We start from the raw sequence: 22,943 nt of genomic DNA on the forward strand, positions 1-22,943 counted from the left end.
TACAATGTAAAGTTTTTTTTAATATGTATATTTTACACGAATATACTGTTTACAAATTCGAAAATAGACCAAAAAACGAGAAATAGTTAAATTACTGGCATCGTTATGCTTTTTTGCCGTTTTTGTTTGGGCAGTCAATTTATTTACACGTAAATAAGTTAACTGGTCAAATTATAAGCTATAATATTTAGCTATTTTAAATAATTGATCATTCTTTACTATAACGAAATTCCGTAACAATTTTGTTCCTGTCTCGTGTAAATTTTTTTTTTTTTATTCATTTAATATATTTACATTTTTATTTATAACATAATAACATTTGAATCATTTATACATATGTAGAACTTTTATATTTCGATTCGCTGTGCCTCTCCATAAAAGAGTCTGAGCTCTTGTGCTTGGAAAGGGACTTACACTCGTGGTTTAATGTTATATAATAAAAGATATAATAGTTTTTTTAATATATTTTTTTAAAGATTTAAATGTGTAGAGCTTTAATTTTTTTCTTGAGGATTTTTATATCATCTATTTTTTTTATTTCTTTAGGGAGTTTATTGAAATGTTTGATTGCCAAATATTTGAAGTTTTGCTGAAATTGCTTCTCATTTTTATACAATTTACTACGCGCTCATTTTCATCATTATACTTTTTTTTAAATAAACAAACGAAACCATTTTATTTTACATATTTTCAAATTAAATAAAAATTGTTATGGTGATTGCCAACCTTTGGCGTGGAGTGGTACAATAAGAAATCAAATATTTAAAAAATGTCTACTAAGAAAACCCGCTTACGACGCAAGTTGACTAAGTGAAGAAACAATTTAAAGATAAATGAATTTATATCCAAGTATGTATGTTTGAAATGTTATGCAAGTTTTATATAATATTTACACCTTATGGTAACTTAATTTTGGACATTTATAGTTAAGGATTTTCATCGTGAAAGTAATTCGAGAGACAATTAAAAATTCTATAAAAATTTACAGAATTTAAAAAATATAATAAAAAAGCGTTAAATGAAACGATATCGCCCTAGTTTTCGCCGAAAAACAAAGATTTTATACTTATCTTTGCAAAAGAAAACTTAATTTAACTGGATTTATGTTAAAAAAAAAATAGCCACTTAAGTAATTCTATGTTCTGTGTTGTTGATACCAAGATAAAGTAAATGTGTAGATAAGTAACAAGCTACATTCCAAAATGACAAATCCATTTTAAAACCGTCTCTAAAAAAATTAAATAACTTTTTAGACTCAAGGGATTTTATACGAACTTCCAGTGGCTTATACATTACACAAGCTTGTACGAGTACGCAATCCCGAGTGCCTTTAAGTATTGCTGCTATTTTCATTTACTATTCCTTTTCCATTTCCTTCCCCGTATAAATGTGACGACCTTCAACCCGAGTTTCGTCATTTGTGTCCCGGCAAATATGATATATTCCACAGCATGAATCAAATATATTCCAAAGCATATATAAATCTGGAGTGCAAGACTGATCACCTTGGCCATTGCTGGACCTACCATAAGTTCACTGAGCACAGACTCCCTGTATAAATTCAAAGTAATTCGTGTTTTTTTACATGGATGATCGTTTTTCGTCAGCATCTGGGAAATACCTGTACCGGAGAGTTCTAATATTGCAACTAATACCCAACTAATTTTTGCGTCATGTCACAATTATATATTAGCAAAATATAACCCCAGAGACCTTTTACAATAAAATGGGAAGCATTATGAATTGAACAAATCAAAAGCGCGAAATAATTCACAAAAAAAACGTAAGATTGCATGTTTAGTTACTTACGACGAAAGAATTCCCATTGTTCAACATGCAACACAACTCATTCATGATTCATAATAATCGATGATAACAGATAACAGCGTGCGTATCTACTAAACAAAAGTATTTTATGATAGCTTCAGAAATGGAAAATTGTTGAAAAATGACATAGGTCGATTTTGTTCACAACCGAAGGTATGCGTGAAGAGCGAATAAAATAGTAAATTATCGATTGAAGTTTTAGAAACACTCTTTATTTTATATCGCAATCAGGAGGGGGCGGGTACTTTGGATCGAATCTATTAAAGCCTTCTGCAATATTTTTACTATTAAAATATTGTATATATTATCCGAGAGTTGAAAAATTGATTGCGCAAATTGTAATACTCGAATACTGGAAATATGCGAGTTCTACAGGATGCGAGATATAATGAGTTTACAGTAATCCGCTGATTATCTCGCAATTAATGCACCTTAGGAAATGATTTACTTTCACAAGTTACCCAAGTTTACCGACCGACAATTTCATAACAGTTTATGAAAACATGAAACAACATAATCTCGATTATATTTCTTACAAAACGTAGTAAAAATAATACATTATTCAGGAAAAAGAATTCGAAGAATCCAACTAGTAAATAAGAAATACTTTCCGTACTGCGGGAAAATATTCTTAGGAAGAAACGCGAGGTCACTCGATATATCTGAAAATTACATCTATATCATAAATAAAGCTTACCTTTGGGCCAATATATTAAGCGAATGACATCAGTCACAGAAGAATTGCACCCATGTCACACTATACACAAAATCACTGAATATAACCAATTGATCAGTGATAACAAATTGACATAACGCGAGACAGAACCGCCCGACGAGAAAATGTGACGTATAATACTAGAGTTGCCATACTGTTCCACATTCCACACTGCCGTCAAAAAGGATTACTCTGATAAGAAAGATTCACAAAATCTTTTACAAACGAGTGAAGGCATATAAAAATTATACTCGTAAAAAATTCATATAATCAAAATTTGGTTTTACTATGCTTTGGAGAAAGTAGATTTGAAAGGCATTTTATGTCTTAATTTGTATTAAATAAATATCCGTGCGACAATTAAAGTAGGAAGAGGTATGAATTTAATAATTAAAGAAGTGTTTTTATATCCTTCGATATACATAATATTGAAGTATTGATGCTCATGTACTTATGACACATTTGACTGAGAATTTTCAATTTCGAGTGAGTAAAAAGGTAATAAGATCATAGCGTACAACCAAGAGAGCATGCAAACCTTTATCTTTTAAGTATGTTTCTGCTTTATCACGAGACATTTGTGGAACAATAATATTGAGAATATTTCATTTATGTATACGGTAATTTTCGCGGTCACCAATATTGTGATTTTAGAAAATATTTACCTTTTCTTGTAATAAATCATTCAACTCACCTTATTTAAGAGAAAAGTGCCGTAGTAACCGTCATTTTATGTTTGATACCAAAAAATATGATTAAAATTTTAATAGGTTTATTAAATCATATATTCTTCATTCTTGTATGAAGTCAAACCTATTATCACTTATTGAAACATAACCACAACCAAATGAAACTTTACAGCGAACAAATCCCAAGCGATCAAGATATTTATTTTTATTTAAAAGAGAAATATTTGAGTTTTAATTATTCACACAAATATTTAAATTTCATATTTTTTTGTGAGCCTAAGCGGCTCATTATTAGAAATAGGTATCAAATTGTGGTTGAGTGGGTTCAAACCGAGAAACTCTGACTTAAGAGTCTGCGACACTAACCACGGGACCACAACACGATAGAAATATGTAATGGTTTATTACAATATGATAAGACATTAGGAAAAGTGCAGAATTTTAGTTGAACTCATTATAAAATTGTTCATGGGTTTTGTAAATAGATTTCCAAATTAATATTTAACATAATGCAATTACCTTTTATCAAAGCGCACTATACAGTATCAATAGAGTGCTTTCATTATTTACACTAAGGTAAGATAACAAATTTTGCTTTCCCGGCACTTGTCTAAAGTAATATTATGTACATGTTTAAGAACTATGCCGGAACTATTTATTTACCAACTTTCTTTTTTACAATTTTTGTATAATGGCAGCACTCGAGAATATTAAACGTCATTCGTTTTTGTCTATTTGTCACAATTTGTCACTTCGCTAGTAATTAATTAGACGTTTTAAAAAAATATATTTCTGAATACATCAAATATTGCGTTTGATAGAATGTCTATATCTTTGTATTGTGCTGCTACTTTGTGTGATTAAATGTCATCTGACTGAATCAATTAACCTATTTTTCGCGAATGTTTTATGACGGTACGCTCCGTATCGCGGTGCACAAATCGTGATTAGAAACGTTCACGTCTTACAATGTCATGGCGAACGCGATTAAACCCCAGAGCGATACTAGGGCCTGGGAGTCTTGCCACTACTGCCCGGTCCAGCACTTCAAGTCGGCCCAGGACTTTGAAAGGTAACAATCATACCTTACTTTCGGAAGATATGGAATTTAAATGTTCACTTCTTCCGCTTCTATCCGCTTGTTTGAGCGGTTTTTGCTTACATTTGTTATTCCTACATTGTATTGATTATGTCTCGTTTTAGGCATTTACGCGAGAGACACTGCTCCCAGGAAGGGGGCTCGTTCGTGTGCCGGTACGGGTACAACGGAGTGTGCGTCTCCCTTCCGCTGGATGGCGTGAGCGACGGCGACTACGAGCGGCACGTGCGGCGCCACCACGCACTGCGCCCGGCCGCCCCAGCCGAGCCCTGGAGCGTGTACTCCGCAGCCCAGAACTTGCCCGCCGTGCTCAACGACCCCGGCCGCACCAAGCGGGCCACGTTCTTCACGGAGCAATGGGGGGACAGCTTCGTCGAGAAGGCAGATATAAAGAGCAGCCCCCACCTTCCCGAGATAACCTTGGCCCATTTCGACCACTACATGCGAAAACTCGGCAAAAAATATCGAAGACACAGTCGGATAGTTTCTCAATACAAAGCCGACGGGGAGACGCAGAAAGTCGGTCGGACCTTGTCCGCCGAGTACGAATTGACGGAGATTCCGCCTCTGTTCTTTGAACCAGATTTGCCTCTCGACAATCCGACAACATTCGATACGGTGTTCAAGGGCCTCGGGGACTGGTCGGGAGAGAGCCGGGCGCCGTGCCGGGCCCTCCAGGAGCGCCTCTCGCACTTCCTCGACATTGTGGAAGTTCAGATAGCCCGTCAAGTTTCCCAAAAGTCGGACGCATTTTTCCACGCGATGCTCTCGCACGACACCATCATGGAGCAAATGAGTTCCGCAATCAACGTGGTGAAGTCACTACGTGGGAATATCGGACGGGCTAAATCCGGCTTAACCGATAGTCCGCTCAGACTCGTAAAGCTAGCTACATTTAAAAATAATTCCTCAAAAGTTCACGAAAAACTCAAACTAATGTCTACCGTTCATCAGACCCAACCTACCCTTCAATTACTGCTCGGTACCGCCGATTATGTAACCGCGCTGGATTTGATCGGAACCACGCAATCCATTCTCTCCACGGAGTTGTCCGGAGTGCATGCATTCCGACACTTGTCTTCGCAATTAACGGAAATGGAGCGACTTATCGATAAGATGCTGACTACTGAATTTCGCCGCTTCGTAGCGGCCGATCTGAATAGACCGCCCGACGAAGAATCTCATCCTCTGGACGAAGACAAGTTCACCGCCGTCATATCCGGTCTCTTACGAAGAAAACGTTTCGAGTTCCTAGAAATATATAAGGAAGAAGCCGTAGCTACGATACAAGCCACCGTGAAGCGGGTGATGATCGAGGAAGCTTCCGGACAAGAAGGCGAGGTGTGGGTGCGAGGACAGGGGGAAACCGGGGGCTGGCGGGGAGGGGCGGGGCTCCTGGCGGGCACCGCGCGCCGCCTCGTGCCCTTACTGCAGAGAGTGCTAGTGCTGCGCAGCCTAGTTTTGCGAGCCTCGTTAGCGCCTGATGTGGCACTTAACGACGGAGAAGACTTCTTCACTGCGGAGGAACAGAAAGTGATAGAGAGTAAGCTGCAAGACCTAGTGGACTCGGTTTGCGATTACTGCTTGGAGAGATGCGCAGGCTTGCTGGCTAATGGAGACAAAGATAACTCCGAAGGTGAAAAATTTCCTGATCTCTCTTCAATTGTGGAAGAGTTCACGTCAGAATGCGAGAAAATATCCGGTAGAACATGTTCCATTTTGAGAAACGCCTACAGAAATAGAATAGTTCGTTTTATTCAACGTTTTCATAACGAGAGAAGAAATAAGCTTACTCTTCTTCTCGACAATGAACGCTGGAAAAAAGCGGAAGTACCGGCCGAATTTCAGGCATTGGCTGATCAAGTCTGCGAGCACGATACCTTCGGAAAGAGTCTGAGTATCGAAACCGACGGGTCCAAGACTCCGGCATCGTTTCTCGTCGTAGATAAGGAACCTTATAGCGTAGTCGGTGTGGCCTTAATGGCCATGCGGATGGTCGCCGAATACTGCCGCGCCGGAGACGAGGCGGGTGCGGCCGGGAACACAGCCGGAAGCGCTCTCGCTGAACTGCTGCGACTTTTTAACTCTCGCAGCTGTCAGCTAGTTCTGGGAGCCGGCGCTCTTCGCAGCGCCGGGCTTAAAACTATCACGGCTACAAATCTCGGACTGGCTTCTCGTGCCCTCCAGCTTCTGCTGCGATTACTGGTGCCCGTCCGGAGACACTTCCCCGCCATGAGCGGGACGTGGTCCACGTTGGAGCGCGACTTACGCGGTCACGTTACGGAAATCGAGACCAAACTTGCCTCTTTGGCCACGGGGTTGTTGGCGACGCAGCTGGCCTCCTGGGAGGCTCGCCCGCCGGTGCCGTCGCAGCAGTTCCGGCTCATCAGCCGCCAGCTCCTCAAGCTGCACGAGGCCCTGGCGGGCGCGCTCCCCCCCGCGCAGCTGAGTGCGGTGTACGCCGCCGTCCACCGCAACTTCAAGGACAAGCTGCGGGAACAGCTGGTACGCCTGCAGGTGGTAGGGGATGGAGGCCCTCAGCACGGAGTGGTCACCTCGGAATTGACCTTCTATCTGCAGACTCTTCTGACTTTGCGTGTTCTGCCCGAAGAGCAACTTTCCTTGGGTTATATGGATGAAATCTGGCTGAAGTGAGACTTTATTTTCTTGTATAAATTTTTCTACAGTGGACAAAAACTGCGGTTGTCTTATAAATTTATTAAATTAATTTAAAATATAAAACAAAGTGTTTTCATTGATGTCACTTTTATAAAAGTTAATAGCCGATGGGGATAAATACATCTTACAATGTACATACAGCGGATACTCTATTTACCAGAATGATTGGCAAATAAAGGGATAAGAATATTGCAAAAATTACAATTGTCTTGCTGTATGCACATATACTGATAAATGGTATATGTACGCAAATACCAAATATGATCCGTATGTGTTTCGATCAGGGTGTTCACTACATCGCAAATATGTAGCGCTCCGCGCATCTGGAACATTTTCAAAGTTCAAGACCATGAACATATCCATAAGTTACATCATAGAGCTCTACTTGTGCCTAACCGTAGCGGATATTTAACTTTATACCTACTTTTCTATAAAATGCATAGCATCCAGGACAATCCACTTCCTGAAGTTAAATATTAATAATGTTTTCCAAAATGTATTGTTGAAATACTTTTGCTTTCTCTCAATGTGAAAATGAAAAACACAGGATGAAATGTTTCTATGTGTATTAAAAACAAAGATAGATTAATATCAGTAAATAACGATATTGCGTCAGACAATTGTTTGATATTATTATTCAGATTTTACAAATAACATCAAGATACTAAGCTAGTATTCAAAACTCCTTTGCGATATTTTTGCCGACTGTCAATCCATCCACAACTGCTTATAATGGGGTTGCCTCGTGTCATTCCTAAAGGGGTACCCATTCCGCTCAGGCATTCTAAAATGGTAGAATTACCTCCCACAATTCTTCCAAAGACCACAGCTCTACAATTCAGAAATGGCATAGGTCTAAATATTATGTTGAATATACCATTTATTTTGTTATTGTTGACATCCATGGATAGTACTCCAGGGATGGAGTGAGTCAGAGTGAAGTTCTCTGGACTGAGCTGATCATCATCCATTTCGGTTCCGCCAAATCCATTATTCTTCGTGACATCACCTGCGGAACAGAACATGTCGGGTACTATCATAAACACCCCGGTTCCTGAGTAAGCTTCTCCCGACGGGGTCCCTTTTACTAACTTTTTGAACAGTTGACAAGTTAAAGGGCAGACTTTTTCAAACAGTTCTACGACTATTCTCCCCAGATGTATCCCACCATCGGCATCAAACTCCATCCAGTATTTTTTGCGAGCCGATATGTCTATAAAGGCGGGGTCGATCATGCCTTTATCTATCGGTCTCGTGGCTTCCAGACAAAATGGAAACTTTCCCATTAATTTGATCTTGTCAAGAGTGTGTTTCCACTCGACTCGTAATTCCTCGGCCCGACACGCTACAGCTTGCTGGGCTGTCAGGCGATGGTAGAACTGGCGGTTGGCTAGCGTGAGTTCCTCCGCACTTATGATTCTCGCCTTCCTGAGTTTTTGTCTGGTGCGATTGTTTCTCGGTTGCAGCCAACAATCTGTCCTTCCTCCTAATCTATTGATTCTATTCACTTTCACTAATAGTTGAAGATTTTCTAGCAGCTTCTTTTGAGAAGTTCTATTTTGTTTTTCCAAAATGCGTGATTTCATATATATTTCTGGAATTAATTTGGGGGCCGCCGTGTCAACTCTATATTTAGCATTTCTAATGAGTTCCCTGTGAGCGTCTAAAGCCGCTTGCTGTACTTTATTTAAAACTGAAGATTTAATAGGTTTCTTAATAGAGATTTTCTTTTGAAATTCCTCTTCCTTTGCACAAGGATCTTCATTTTTCAGTACTGTATCCATTTTACTATTAATTTTAATGTTTGTTTCACTTTAATATTTAATCTGTTAAACTCAATAAAAAAATTATTTTATGAAAAAATTGAAATAACCGTTACTTAAAAATATATTTTATAAATAACTGCTTCTTTATTATGTTTCCATAGTTACTAATAAAAACATTATGATACAGATGACCCAGAATAATAGTAGAGCAACTCCAGATTTTGTAGTTTTGAGGAAAATATTATTTTGTATTCTAATATAAATGAGGTTGACTAATACAAAGCAAAAATTAAAACACCTCTCTAGAAAAGATTCCTCCGTAGCGTAATGGTCAGCACGCTCGGCTACCGTACTGGAGGTCCCGGGTTCGATTCCCAGGGGGGGTCAAATAAATATAAGTGATTTTTTAACATTATATTTATTCAATATTACCTTGGACTGGTACCGGAAGTGGAGACGTGATCACCTTCCCTTCATTTGTTAACGATCGAGAAAACACTGCGTTTATATGATGCAGTGCCCTATGCACCATTGGGGTGCGGATAAGGGTTTGAATGAATGAGAAAAGATTATTTAATTTTGGGCACAATTTATCGTTAATCTGAGGCATTAAAATTATTTTAATTACATTTAAAATATATTTGAATTTACCCCACTACCATGCTGAAGTAACAATTTGTAGGTTTTCATGGGGAAATGTACATAAACCAGAACAAAAATAATTTATTTCTGAATTTATTCTTATGAAAAAAAAATAAATTGTAATCTTTCTTTACTACTGGCTCTCAAATTCATATTCGTACATTGCCATAATGCAAATACATTTTCACGTTTTTAGCATATAATGGATTCTACATAATCAGAGCGCTTGTGCACTACACGGAATTTAAAAAACGGCCCGCGCTTGTGCACTACAGGGCGGTCCGTTTTTTTTTTTAAATAATGTGACTGCAACAGTTTAGCGTAATCGAATTTACGCGCGGATCCGAAGAAAGACGGTCAAAAGCACAAGCCAATCATCTGTTTTATCATGCTAACCGGATTGCCGGATAGTAAAATTCCGTGTAGTACACAAGCACCCTTACTCATCGCATGTATTGCTAAGATTATATCATATAGTGAATGCTTTTCAGAGACCTCAGTTGTGTTTAAAAATCTAAATTGAAAAAAATATATATTAGTTTCATAAATAATGCAGTTTTATTGTGTCATAAATAAAAATAACTATCAAACATAATATCAAATTACTTACCTAATATAATGTAAAAATTATAAATTGTACATATTATAAATTATATTTTAACTATAAAATGGACGCTTTTTATAATTTCAAAATTAAAAAAAAGTTTAATTCAACTAAATTAAACGAGAACCACCATAATAAACAATTACTAGAAAATTATAGTTTAAGCACCCACAATCATAAAAAAAAAACATTAAGAAACTAATCTGGTGTTAGGAGCTCCTTGCTGATATTTGTGAGAATTGTTTATCCATCCGCAGCTGCTTACGACTGGGTTGCCACGTGTCATTCCTAAAGGTGTCCCCATTCCGCTCAAGCATTCCAAAATGGTTGAAGTACCACCCACGATTCTTCCAAAGACCACAGCTCTACCATTTAGGAATGGCATAGGCCTAAATATAATGTTAAAAATTCCATTGATTTTGTTATTGTAAACGTCCATGGATAGCACCCCGGGAATGGAGTGAGTCAGAGTGAAATTCTCCGGACTGAGCTGATCATCATCCATGTCGGTTCCGCCAAATCCATTATTCTTTGTGACGTCACCTGCTGAACAGAACATCTCAGGTACTACCATGAACACCCGTGTTCCTGAATAAGCCTCTCCCGATGGCGTCCCTTTGACCAGCTTTTTGAAAAGTTGACAAGTCAATGGGCAAACTTTTTCAAATAGTTCTACTACTATTTTTCCTAGTCGTATTCCACCATCGGCGTAAAACTCCATCCAGTACTTTTTGTGATCTGATAAGTCTATAAAGTCTGGATCGACCATGCCTTTATCTATTGGCTTGGTAGCTTGTAAACAAAATGGGAATTTCCCCATGAATCTAATTTTGTCTAAGGTATGCTTCCACTCTGCTTCTAAATCTTTGTTTCGACATCCTACCGCCTGTTGGTTTGTGAGGCGATGGTAAAACTCACGATTGGCAACTTTGATTTTCTTCGCCCGTGCCATTCTTTCATGCCTTAGTTTTTCCTTTGTACGATTATTCCTCGGTAAGTACCAACAGTCTGTCTTTCCTCCTGTTTGATTGATTTTGTTTATCTTAACTAGTAGTTGAATATCATCCATTAATTTCTTTTGAGAAGCGTAATTTTGATTTTCTAAAATATATGATTTCATGTACAGTTCTGGAATTAATTTAGGGGCTTTTACATCCACTTTACACGTGGTATTTCTAAGAACTTCCCTGTGAGTATCTAAAGCAACTTGCTGCTTCTTATTAAGAAATGGAGGTTTCTTAACATCCAACATCTTATTTAGAAACTTCTCTTTCTTCTCTTTCTTACTAGATTTATGACCATCGATAGCCACGTGCTGCTTCACATTAAGAGTTGAAGGTTTATTAAGTTCTAACACTTTCTTTGGATGTTCTTCCTTCTTTATGCCAGACTTTTGATTACATTTTGCAGTATCAGTTTTACTTTTAAATCTTACTGAAATATCTTCCTTTTTACCCTTTTCTCTTGCTACATAGGATTTTTTATTACTTTTTGCAATATTCATTTCTGTATTATTATAATATAATTAATTCTTGTATGAAAAGGAAAATTGAGATAATAACATAAGAAAAATATTATGTTTATATGTTGTTGTGGCTGTTTCCATAGTAACTACATAAAAACATTGCAGTATAATTTGGATTTCTGTCAAAAGTGATCATTTCATTCATGTTAAAAGTATATCATAGTGGAAAGATTTATAAAAATGGAAGAAAATATTGAAACTATTCGTGATATTGCGATCAAGCTACTTGAAAATAAAATGAAGAAAAATGAATTGTCAAATGAATGCACTTCGAGGACTGTCTTTATACTTGGACAAAAAAGTTGTGTAAGGTATTTTTTTTTATAATTGATCAAATTATATAATCATTCCATTGTATACTACATCTTTTATTATTGACTATCCACACCCGATGGTGCATAGGGCACTGCATCATATAAATGCAGTACTATCTTGATCTTTAACACACTAAGGAAAGGTGAACAGCCTTCCGCTTCAGGAACCAGTCCAGGGTAATATTGAATAAATATTAAAGAAAAAAAATCACTTGTATTTATTTGGCACCCTCCCCTGGGAATCGAAACCCCGGACCTCCAGTACGGTAGCCGAGCGTGTTGACCATTACACTACAGAGGTGGACATGTATTTTTAAAGTGAATTAATAAATATAAAACCTTACACTTTCAGTCAGTCCTATGCTCCAGGTCTAGGGTAGTATTGAATTAACTAAAAATCTCTTAATGTATATTTATTAAAACCTCCCCAGAAATCGAATCCGATATCTATGACATGGTAGCCAATAGTACCTACGTACTTACGAATTGTAATTTTTTACTATTTAAAATCTATCATTGATAATGGAGCACAAGTAAATATCAATTCTTTGATTTGATTTTCAATTATTAATTCTTGTTAACTATTTTCTTGCACTAATAACAAGTGAAAAACATTGCTTTTTTTAGGGAAAAACAACTTTAATGAATATATTTTTAGACAAAAATGAAAATTCAAAGGAAACATTGGGACTAGAATATACTTTTGGCAGAAAAAATTTAGTAGGTCAATTTGGTGACAAAAACATATGTCACATTTGGGAGTTAGGCGGTGACATGTTGAACACCCCTGACATAATGAGTATTCCCCTCTCCGCTCACAACATCATGCAGTTTTCTGCAATCATTATGGTGGATCTTTCCCAACCGAACTCGGTCAGTTCTATAGTGGAACATTCTATATCACGCCTCAAATCTGCAGTTCAGGCCCATAAAGATGTTAAACTTTTGAAGGCGAGATGTTACACGGAAAATAGTGACATAATGGCAAGTAACGACAGCAACCTGATTTCAACCTTACCAATTTACATAGTGGGAGGGAAATATGACAAATTTTTAGAGCTAGGTAAGGTTTTTCATTTGATATTTGGATGATATTTAGGCTTTTCTACTTTTACAGTGTAGATATTAGCATGAGTACAGTCAGAGGTCAGTCAGTACAGGCAGAAAAGCAGTGCCTACCCTGGATTACTTGCGTTCCATATAGAAACAAGACCAGTGCCTACTATGCCTTATTCTTACCCAAAACTCTGTGCCCGCCACTGGGTACAGTTCTCAACTGGTGAAGGAGCTCAGGGAGAAGGACATTGCCGCTTTGTTTATGGTAAAGAATGTGAGGGAAGAACAATAGCTACTATTAGTTGAAAAAATAAAAAGGTGGATAGCCGCAATGGCTCGGGTACGGGGATTGCCTACGCACCCACGTAATACCACCGGTCGTGGTGGTCCCTGACATGGTCACAAAGAACATTTTCATCGCTCTGTGAACATCCACCGTAGCTAAAATAGGCTTGTAAAATAACTGCTTTTAAAATAACTTTTATAATTTGGACAAACTTTTGTATAATCATGGATCAAAAATGTTAGTAACATAATATTGAATTCCCTATATATTGCATAATATATGTACGCATATGTTGCATATACTGCATTTTTCAGAAAATGTGTTTTTTCCTAAATACATATATATTTATTGTTTGATTTATAACATAGGTCATGATAAAAATAATAATAATTAAAAAATATTTAACAATGACTCACCTTTCTGATAGAGCGTACTTCACATGTTTATGGACAGAGTTTGCCTTACAAACAATTTTTCAAACTGAAATTATATTTGTTAACATTATTTGTATGCATATTTATTTTTTTCATTAAGAAAAGACGACAACAATAATGCTTTATTTATTTTCAGATTCTACGTACAAAGCTATGGTTTATAAAACACTGCAGAGTGCTGCATATCATTTTGGAGCTGGTGTATTTTTTTTTTCTAATAAAGACCACCCCCTAATAAAGAAGTCAAAGGAAATTCTGAACGGTGTCGGGCTCGGATTCGGGTACACCATGAAGACCTTAATCCAAGACGTGGACAAACCCATGATCATCAAACCTTGGGACAGGTCTTGGGTCAAGGGAGGGCAGTTGCCCACACGATGGGACAGCGGAGGAACCAAAGTAAGTGCTGATGCACTGCCCCGGGATCCTTCTCTTGAGCCGGCATATCGGGAACCTCCAATAGATGCCCTACGCACGCATAAAGATCAACAGTTGCAACTCATCATGGGCTCAAAGGCTCAAAGCTACTTTTGATTTAATAATAAGAATATCATTATCTCTATGCACCATCCAGTGCAGGTAGAGGTCGTATGATTATTTAGACATGTGTGATAGAAATAACTCCTTGTATACACAACATGAAACTAATGTGAACAGTGGTCTTAACTCTTACCACTCTGTAGGCCAGATATTCTGGCCCGTATGATTCTAGTAGGCAGCTCCGTGGGCCATAATGTCTGACCCGGCGCATGTATAACTTTAATAACTGATTTCTCTATCACCCAAGTATATTCTACCAAAAAATAAGGGTTGACCCTTTCCACTCTGACCATTTTTTCTCATAACTGATCAGCTACTCTGATCAAAAAATGTGACGTTTTTCTACCATTAAAATAAATATTTTGGTTCCCTAATTTTGAGACACTCTGTCTGGCAATTCATGTGACCGTGTTAATTAAGATTAACTGTATTTATCTGATTAAACAATCCAAATTAACCACTTGTCTTGATATTTTAACATACTATTTACCGGAGTGTGATGACTGCAAAGCCATAGGTCATGATTATCTGGTACTTTAAAGATTATATTTACATTTTACAAGTTTGTAATAAAATTATGCAAAAAATTATCTTGCTGTTTGATTTATTCCATCTTAGTTATAATATAACTTGTTTCAATTCCGTTCAATAATAAAGTTTCTAAAATAGCTGTATAAAATTACTATCTTTCTTTTCATTTCTTATTTTTACTTTAATTTTGGAGGTATTTAGACATTTTGAAAATATCCCTTGAATTTGAAAATTACCTTAATTGTACAAAAAAGTACAAGTACTAAACATCCCACTGTATTTTTTTTATCAAGTTAAGTTTTAAGGAAAAGGATTTTTTTATACCTTTCAAATATTATATTTAGATTTTTATTATCATTGAATATTATACTGTCATTTTAATTTTTAACATCCCATCAAAGATGAAGAAGAATATGGAAGTCTGGGCATTTACATCTCACCAATAGATGTCTCTAGTAAAGTTCTAGTGATTCAAGAACAAGGTTTCTAAATTGGTGCATATATATAGAACTTCCAAGAATTTGAGTAGTGTGGTTGTCAATAATGGGTAGAATTAGTGAATGTTACACGTGTGTAAAGTGATCACTTAAACCAGCCTATGACGGTCGTCAGCCCCGTAAATGCCCAGACTTCCATATTCTTCTTCATCCTTGATGAGATGTTAAAAATTAATATGAAAATAACTCCTATAATTAAAGATAATCCAGATTTTGTGAACAAGTATTTGGACACACTCAAAATGTTGTAAATACTGTCATTTTATGTATTTTCGCGTTCATTTTTTTTTTACTTCTGATTTTACGATTTTAACATACATTTTTAAGTTTGTGATCGTTTAATTTTCAGTTTTTCGCTTTCGAGAACTACAATAGATGCATTTTTTATTGTTATCTCGTAAATATCGATTCACTGACATATATCTCATATTTTAGTTATCACAAACCATTGATATCAATATTACCAATTGAAGCACCAATCAATGGAGGCGTGAATATGGAATAAACACAATATTTTTTATGCAAAATTTCTTTTGTTTTATTTCTTTTGAGGTGCTCTCTGTTTCTGTCTCTCAAACTAAATCTCTCTTTTTTTTAAGTATTTTTATTTTATTGAAAAATCAACAGAATATTTCACAAAAATAATATAATATGATAAAATATGAAAAGAATAAAAATTCCAATTATAGGTTTCCACCTAAGTAATCTAAAAATAATAAAAAAATAAAATAAACTGTCATAAAAGTATAACTATATATAAAATTTCTTTATCGACTGGTCAAATAGACATCACCACTATTTCTTTAAGACGTATTAAAAGAATCATTATTGATGTCAATTTCATTTAGCATTTCATTGGACATATCGCAGGCTCGATTTAAAAATGAATTTTGGCAGGACTTGGTGTGCATTTTAGGGATTTTCTCTCTTATTCTCTTGTTCTCTCTCTTATTCTTTATTTATTTAAGAAGTTTCACCTCTTCACGTGTCAGGCACTGCACTCGCATTTTTTTGTTTCTGTTTGTGCTTCTTTCTTTATCCGTATTTACATTTTCATCCATCCGATCCGTAATTTCGCATAATTATCTCATCGAGTCCGAGCTATTATCATCTCTGCTCAATTTAAGATCTAGAATTTTTTGCGAATGACGCAGATCGCGAGGCATCTACCTTTTCAACGGTCGATTAAACAACGTTAGGAGCTCAGACGGCGCTATAAGATTATCATATTTCTCCAATCACCTTTCTCTCGGGATAAAACGTCAAGATATAAAAGCAAGGGTTGCTCTCGACGACGTAGTCTGAATCGGTGGTTCATCCATCAAGATTGTGTTTCTGTAAGACATATTGAGTGTATAAATTAGTTATACGCTCCTTTCTGCGATATTTCTACATACATCCTGAGATGTAAGTATCGTTATTATTACCTAATACTATTTTATACCTATACTATTAGAAATTTCTGGAACACTGGTAAGTTTACATTTTTAAGGTCAAGTAATCGTTGAGTCGCAACATAATTTTCTTTAAATCCAGGTAAAATTTTACGTAATTCTTTTTTGTTTTAGCATTAATTTAGCAAAAAACAAGTTTTCCTTCGAAATAATTACATAGTTTTGAAAAGAAGAGAGTTATTGATAGGTTAGGAGTTTAAATATGTATGTACATGTATATATATATATATAAATATATATATATATATATATATATATATATATATATATATATATATATATATATATATATATATATATATATATATATATATATATATATATATATATATATATATATATATATATATATATATATATATATATATATATATATATATATATATATATATATATATATATATATATATATATATATATATATATATATATATATATATATATATATTTATATATATACATATATATATATATATATATATATATATATATATATATATATATATATATATATATATATATATATATATATATATATTTATATATATACATATATATATATATATATATATATATATATATATATATATATATATATATATATATATATATATATATATATATATATATATATAATGTTTACCTCCGTAGTGTAATGGTCAGCACGCTCGGCTACCGTTCTGGAGGTCCCGGGTTCAATTCCCAGGGTTAATTTTTTATTCCCAATGTTAACGATCAAGATAACACTGCGTTTATACGACACAGTGCCCTATGCACCATTGGGGTGCGGATAGGTGGTTAAAAAAAAATATATATATACATATATATATATATATATATATATATATATATATATATATATATATATATATATATATATATATATATATATATATATATATATATATATATATATATATATATATATATATATATATATATATATATATATATATATATATATATATGTATATATATATATATGTACAATATATACAATTAAAAAAAATATTTTAAAAGGTTATATCACTCACAAACAAAAACAATAAATAATAAGTGTAGGTCCTTCTCCAAGCATAAGATCTTAGTCTCTTTATTGGAGAGAACAGTGTAACTAATTTAAGATAATCAAAATTAGAAATGTGTAGCAAATGAATTAAATCACAAATTTTAAAAATCTTGTAACTTTATTCAATATTTTTTTAAAATATCTGCCATTATTTTAATTACTAATTATATTTTCTCTAAATATCAATTAACAATCATGACTTTAACAGCATATATTTTATTTTATCAACAGCAACGTGTGTGAACGAAGGGCGTATTGTAGGAGATGAGGCTGGCTGTACTGCTGCTGGTGATTGGGGTGGCGAGGGCCCAGCTGGAGGACGAGGGGGATGGGGATGGGGACGAAGAGGAGGGCCCCCTGGCCGAGGGAGTCCCGATGGGGCCCCGGACAGCGTGGGAAAAACCAGGCTGCCATTTACTAGGTAAAAACTAAAACTTTAGTAGACGACAACCTAGCTAGCTATTGTTATGTGACGCGATGAAAAGTTTGTGTTTTTTTTTAATTACCTAACGTCCAGGTGACTCGGAAATCTAGCTACGGCTTATGCAACACCGCTTATCATGTCCCTACTCAGGCTTCAACTTTATAAGTTTCATAGCCTATGCCTACTCGTGAGTGGATTTACTCTTTATGTTTAAAGTTACTAAAATTTCATGTAATTCATGAGTGAAAATTCTAGGCAAAAACACTCGCTAAAATTTTGTGTCTTGTCTAATGAATGGGCTAACAATAAAATCGCCAATTCCAAGAATAAGAGAAAAAATAGAAAAAAAACTAACTAACCATCACGCCGCTTCTCCGCAGGGGTAGGCAGAGAGAATAGAACACCACATCAATGTGTCTTTGCACACAATCTTCGCCAATTCCCCTTTCATACATCTTCTCATACATACACTCCGATGATTCCGACTCCCAACCTGACCTTTTTCAAGTATTTGAAATACTTGATCATTCCAAGTTTTTCTCTGCTCCTTATTCCAACTTCGTTCGCCTTATAAATTTGTTTTACCGTTCTTTCCTCACTTTCAATTTCAATTTTCAATTTTCGATTTATTTATTTCAATTTATATATACATTACAAACTATAAAAAATTTAAATCGTATACATTAAAAATACATTATAATAAAATATATGCAATAACTATTGCTAAAGGTGTACAAGAATCCCGCTTCGAAAAACTCCTTCAGACATATGGAACAGATCATTATCCAATGAGATATTGTTCAACATAGCGGTATCTCTTCCTGCAGGCATAACCATCGGCAGGTTGGTCCTGTGTATAGGAATGTGAACTTATTCGTTCCACATCTCCAAACCATCTAATCATACCTTTTTCATTTTTATCCATAATGCTTATTTCAGCTTTACATTCTTTCATTTCACACGAATATTTTGTAAATAAAATATCTGTGTGAAATGTAATTTTTTTTTGGTTCCAGGCCATAGTCGTCTCGTGAGCATTCCGGACTGCGCGCAGTTCTCCGTGACCACGAACGCCTGCCGGGGCTTCTGTCCCTCCGTGGCGTTCCCGGAGCTGCGCCCCTCGGCCCCCCGCCCCGTGACGTCACTCGCGCAGTGCTGCAGCATCATGGAAGCCGAACAAGTGAGCCAAACATCTTCACACTATTATCCACCGTTAGAGTGCTGAGAGTCGATATATCAACTCTTGCACACTTTTCCAAAAGCGCGGCCGTCGATATATCGATATATCAAATAATAAAAAAATAAAAATAAAATAAAGTTTTTCAGTAAAATCAGAGTGTCAGTTTTTTTTGTGATATCTCAACATAGATAGAGAAGAATATTGAATATTATTTTTTGAAATCTCATCAAAGATGAAGAAGAATATGGAAGTCTCGGCATTTACGGGGCTGACGACCGTCATAGGCCGGTTTAAGTGATCACAATAATGGATAGAAGTGGTGAATGTTATATCACTTAAACCAGCCTATGACGGTCGTTAGCCCCGTAAATGCCCAGACTTCCATATTCTTCTTCATCTTTGATGAGATCTCAAAAAATAATATAAAAATAACTCCTGTAATTGGAGATAATCCAGATTTTGTGAACAAGTATTTGGACACACTCAAAATGTTGTAAAGAATATTGATGTCTGGAAAAAAAAACAAAAAAGGGTTTCTGCTACATAAAAGCTTTCTCAATCCAACAAAGATGGTAGGAGTTTCAAAATTTTGAGTTGTGTGGTTGCGAATCATGGATAGTATGGTGAATGTTACACGTGTGCAAAGTGATCACTTAACCAGCCCATGGTCTTCCTCTGCTCCTTTTTCCAACTGCATTCGCCCTACAAATTTGTTTTGCCGTTCTTTCCTCACTCATTCGTCCCACATGTCCAAACCATCTCAACACACCTTTCGTAATTTTATCGATAATGCTTATTTCCGCTTTGCATAAAGGAAGGCTTTATTTCACCATTCAAACATCTATCATACATCGTTTTGCCGTACATTTGTCTGAGAGATCGCATTTCGACTGCATTCCGTCTACTTTCATCCTTATTTTGCCAACTCCACGCTTCACTTCCATACATTTTTTTTATTCTTTATTTTAAAATCTTTTGAATTACATGACATAAATTCAAATACAATTTTTTTTTAATAAAATATAAATATGAATACAAAAAAATGATCCCACAAAGGCATGGCCTGTGTGTGGGTATACAATATAATTTAGTCATAGTAAAGGGTATAAGGGTATAGGTATTATAAGTAGAACTAGAATAATGGTGTTAATATAAATATTATTTATTGATTCGGCATTAACTTTGTGGAATGACATGATTATTTAAAAAAATAAATACTTGAATATACCACTTTAATGAGTTTTATTTTATTTACCACTAGTTTCGATAACGACAGATGTTTTCATCTTCTGGTATAAATTAAAACTAACGAACAAGAATATAAATATATAGGGGTTGTAACTAGGACTCCGTTGTGTACTGCTAGTTTATCTTTCGAAGAAAGGTTTTTATTTGCTATAACTGATTTCGGTACACCATTCACTCTGTCCCCACCATTCACTCTCCTCCCTATATCTTTATCAATATTTCCATCCCTAGAAAACATACTTCCGAAGTATACTAAATGTTATTAAACCTGTTCATTGCCTGTGATTTCAAGTTCAGATGTCAAAATAGATAACATAAAATAAAACTTAATTGATTTGATCAGGTAACGGTGCAGACGCTGTGTCTGGAAGGAGAGAGGAACATCACCTTCAGGTCTGCCACTTCTTGTGCCTGCTACCACTGCAGGAAGGACTGACACAAGACTACATCCTCGGCAGAGCCGCCCATGCTGACAGCTGCCGTGTGATGTGCGCCAACTCGACCTCCCTTCGAACACCTGGACACTACCTTATACCAGCACAGACCTTGCAATGTGCATTTGATAAATATTTATTTAAAATATTTGAAAAGTATTTGTCTTCGATCGATATGCAAAGCTATTTTAAATATAATACTTTTCTGTAACGTGATATTCAGGCCCAGTATTCGTTAAGTTGAATAATTTTCTCAAAATATAGGTAACATTTTATGTACTTGATTTTTGTCTTAAAATATCGTTTTAGCATTGAAAAAATAAGTTTTTCTTCGAAATAATTATATGGATTTGAAAAGAAAAGAGTTATTGAAAGCTAGGGAGTTCAAAATATATACGAATATTTTTTTTCCATATATGTTCTAAAAAAACAACAAAAAAACACTAAACATTTTCTTCAAAATTGAGCGTGAACACACGTCCAGCCCTGAGCGGCTGAGCGCATTCTGATTTGAATATATATTATGTATGGGAAAATGGTATCAAAAGAAACGACGTTTATAACAAGATGACAGCAAAAAAAGTGTAAGCTGTAGCTTCAAAATGAACCATTTTTTTTACTTTTTAGCCTTTATATGCATCCATTTTATTTGCTATTTTTATTATAAGCTATTTAAGGTATTTTATATTTATTATAAGCTATTTTAAATACTTTTCTGTAACGTTATCTTAGTCGTTTTCTTGAAGATTTTGTTAAAAATATAAGTTTAGGAAAATGGTATCAAGAAAAACGGGGTTTTGTTATAACAAACCTATAAGAAGAAGGCATGAAAAAGTGTGTTATGAAGGTTCAATATTAACTATTTTTTTTAGCTTACTCGATTTAATTGTAATCTTAATATTATGTAATTACCTTAGTATTTGAACTCCCAAAAAAGTCGATTTATATTAATTGTTTTTCATTATTTTATTTATGTTATTATGTATTATTCGTTTTTTCTGCCTTTTAAGTACTGGAAATGAGCACTATATTTTACTCACAGAACCATTATTTTAAAATATATACATATTTTAAAAAATTTAAAGATATTTTTTCATTGCAAAAATATTATTTTCTTACTGTTGCATGAGTTAAATTATTGATATATCGCTCACTCCTTTAACAACGTCATGTATAAAAAAACTTGATTTTTCAGGAGATCTCGTTTTTAAAGTTTAAAAATATAATAAAATGTATTAAAAATAAATATCAAGCCACTTTGTGAACTTTTTACTGTGTAACAGATCTTTTTAGGTAAAACCTGATGATTTTTTAAATATGACGTTGTTGAAAGGAGTGAGCGATATGTATTGTGTAAACTAGGTACTTTTCCACTTTTCCACTTTTCCTACTAACCGGCCTTTGAAATATGTACAAACGTCAATACGTCTAATTAAAACAAAGTGAAAGGGTACTAAGTATTTAACTTTTACTTATGCAATTTTAATATTTAAATATTATACAAAGTACGCAAGTTTTGGTTTTACGTCAATTTTAATAATAATAATAAACCCTTATCCGCACCCAATGGTGCATAGGGCACTGCGTCATATAAACGCAGTGTTATCTTGATCGTTTAAACATGAAGGAAAGGTGATCAACCCTCCGCTTCAGGTACCAGTCCACGGTAATATTGAATAAATATTACAGTGAAAAAATCACTTATATTTATTTAACCCCCCTTGGGAATCGAACCCGGGACCTCCAGAACGGTAGCCGAGCGTGCTGACCATTACACTACGGAGGCGGACAAACGTCAATTTTAGTCTGATGAAAACGTATTTCCTGTATAGAAAAAAAATACTCTTAGTTATACAAATTATATAACTTTTACATTAAGATATTGGCCTTGTAATAAACTGACGAGAATTTTAAATGGTCTTTTTTTTCA

General features: G+C 34.9%; 5 protein-coding genes across 7 annotated transcripts in view; 3 read left to right on the forward strand and 2 right to left on the reverse strand.

The window, feature by feature from the left end:
- numb (NUMB endocytic adaptor protein) overlaps positions 1 to 2,681 on the reverse strand; it is a 50,622-nt gene extending 47,941 nt beyond the window's left edge. The window contains exon 1 of the mRNA XM_088265821.1: positions 2,525 to 2,681. The gene's annotated coding sequence lies outside the window, so the exon portion shown is untranslated. The remainder of the gene's footprint in view (positions 1 to 2,524) is intronic.
- A 1,254-nt stretch (positions 2,682 to 3,935) lies between these two features.
- Positions 3,936 to 7,076, forward strand: scat (VPS54 subunit of GARP complex scat). Its single transcript, XM_088265830.1, has 2 exons — positions 3,936 to 4,303; positions 4,435 to 7,076. Exons 1-2 carry the CDS (start codon positions 4,206 to 4,208, stop codon positions 6,983 to 6,985), a joined length of 2,649 nt encoding a protein of 882 aa, XP_088121956.1. The 5' UTR covers positions 3,936 to 4,205; the 3' UTR covers positions 6,986 to 7,076.
- Positions 7,077 to 7,881: 805 nt separating this feature from the next.
- Positions 7,882 to 9,068, reverse strand: LOC148305919 (uncharacterized). The gene is made up of 2 exons (XM_088265832.1): positions 8,102 to 9,068; positions 7,882 to 8,018 (listed from the first exon to the last, which is right to left on the reverse strand). Exons 1-2 carry the CDS (start codon positions 8,791 to 8,793, stop codon positions 8,015 to 8,017), a joined length of 696 nt encoding a protein of 231 aa, XP_088121958.1. The 5' UTR covers positions 8,794 to 9,068; the 3' UTR covers positions 7,882 to 8,014.
- Positions 9,069 to 11,664: 2,596 nt separating this feature from the next.
- Positions 11,665 to 14,761, forward strand: LOC148305920 (cytoplasmic dynein 2 light intermediate chain 1). 3 transcript variants are annotated; one of them, XM_088265839.1, is made up of 3 exons: positions 11,665 to 11,857; positions 12,488 to 12,923; positions 13,773 to 14,761. In XM_088265839.1, exons 1-3 carry the CDS (start codon positions 11,810 to 11,812, stop codon positions 14,168 to 14,170), a joined length of 882 nt encoding a protein of 293 aa, XP_088121965.1. In that variant the 5' UTR covers positions 11,665 to 11,809; the 3' UTR covers positions 14,171 to 14,761. The 3 variants fall into 3 exon arrangements, with proteins under 3 accessions (XP_088121965.1, XP_088121964.1, XP_088121966.1); XM_088265838.1 differs by having other exon boundaries at positions 11,665 to 11,852; XM_088265840.1 differs by lacking the exon at positions 12,488 to 12,923 and adding an exon at positions 12,978 to 13,190 and having other exon boundaries at positions 11,824 to 11,852.
- A 1,713-nt stretch (positions 14,762 to 16,474) lies between these two features.
- Positions 16,475 to 22,928, forward strand: Gpa2 (Glycoprotein hormone alpha 2). Its single transcript, XM_088265803.1, has 4 exons — positions 16,475 to 16,611; positions 17,959 to 18,148; positions 19,168 to 19,331; positions 20,923 to 22,928. Exons 2-4 carry the CDS (start codon positions 17,992 to 17,994, stop codon positions 21,013 to 21,015), a joined length of 414 nt encoding a protein of 137 aa, XP_088121929.1. The 5' UTR covers positions 16,475 to 16,611; positions 17,959 to 17,991; the 3' UTR covers positions 21,016 to 22,928.
- Positions 22,929 to 22,943: the final 15 nt, after the last annotated feature.

Source organism: Brachycentrus maculatus, unplaced genomic scaffold (assembly GCF_059751285.1).
Source record: "Brachycentrus maculatus isolate JH-2025_06_01 unplaced genomic scaffold, ASM5975128v1 h1tg000258l, whole genome shotgun sequence".
In the NCBI taxonomy this organism is placed as follows: Eukaryota; Metazoa; Arthropoda; class Insecta; order Trichoptera; family Brachycentridae; genus Brachycentrus; species Brachycentrus maculatus.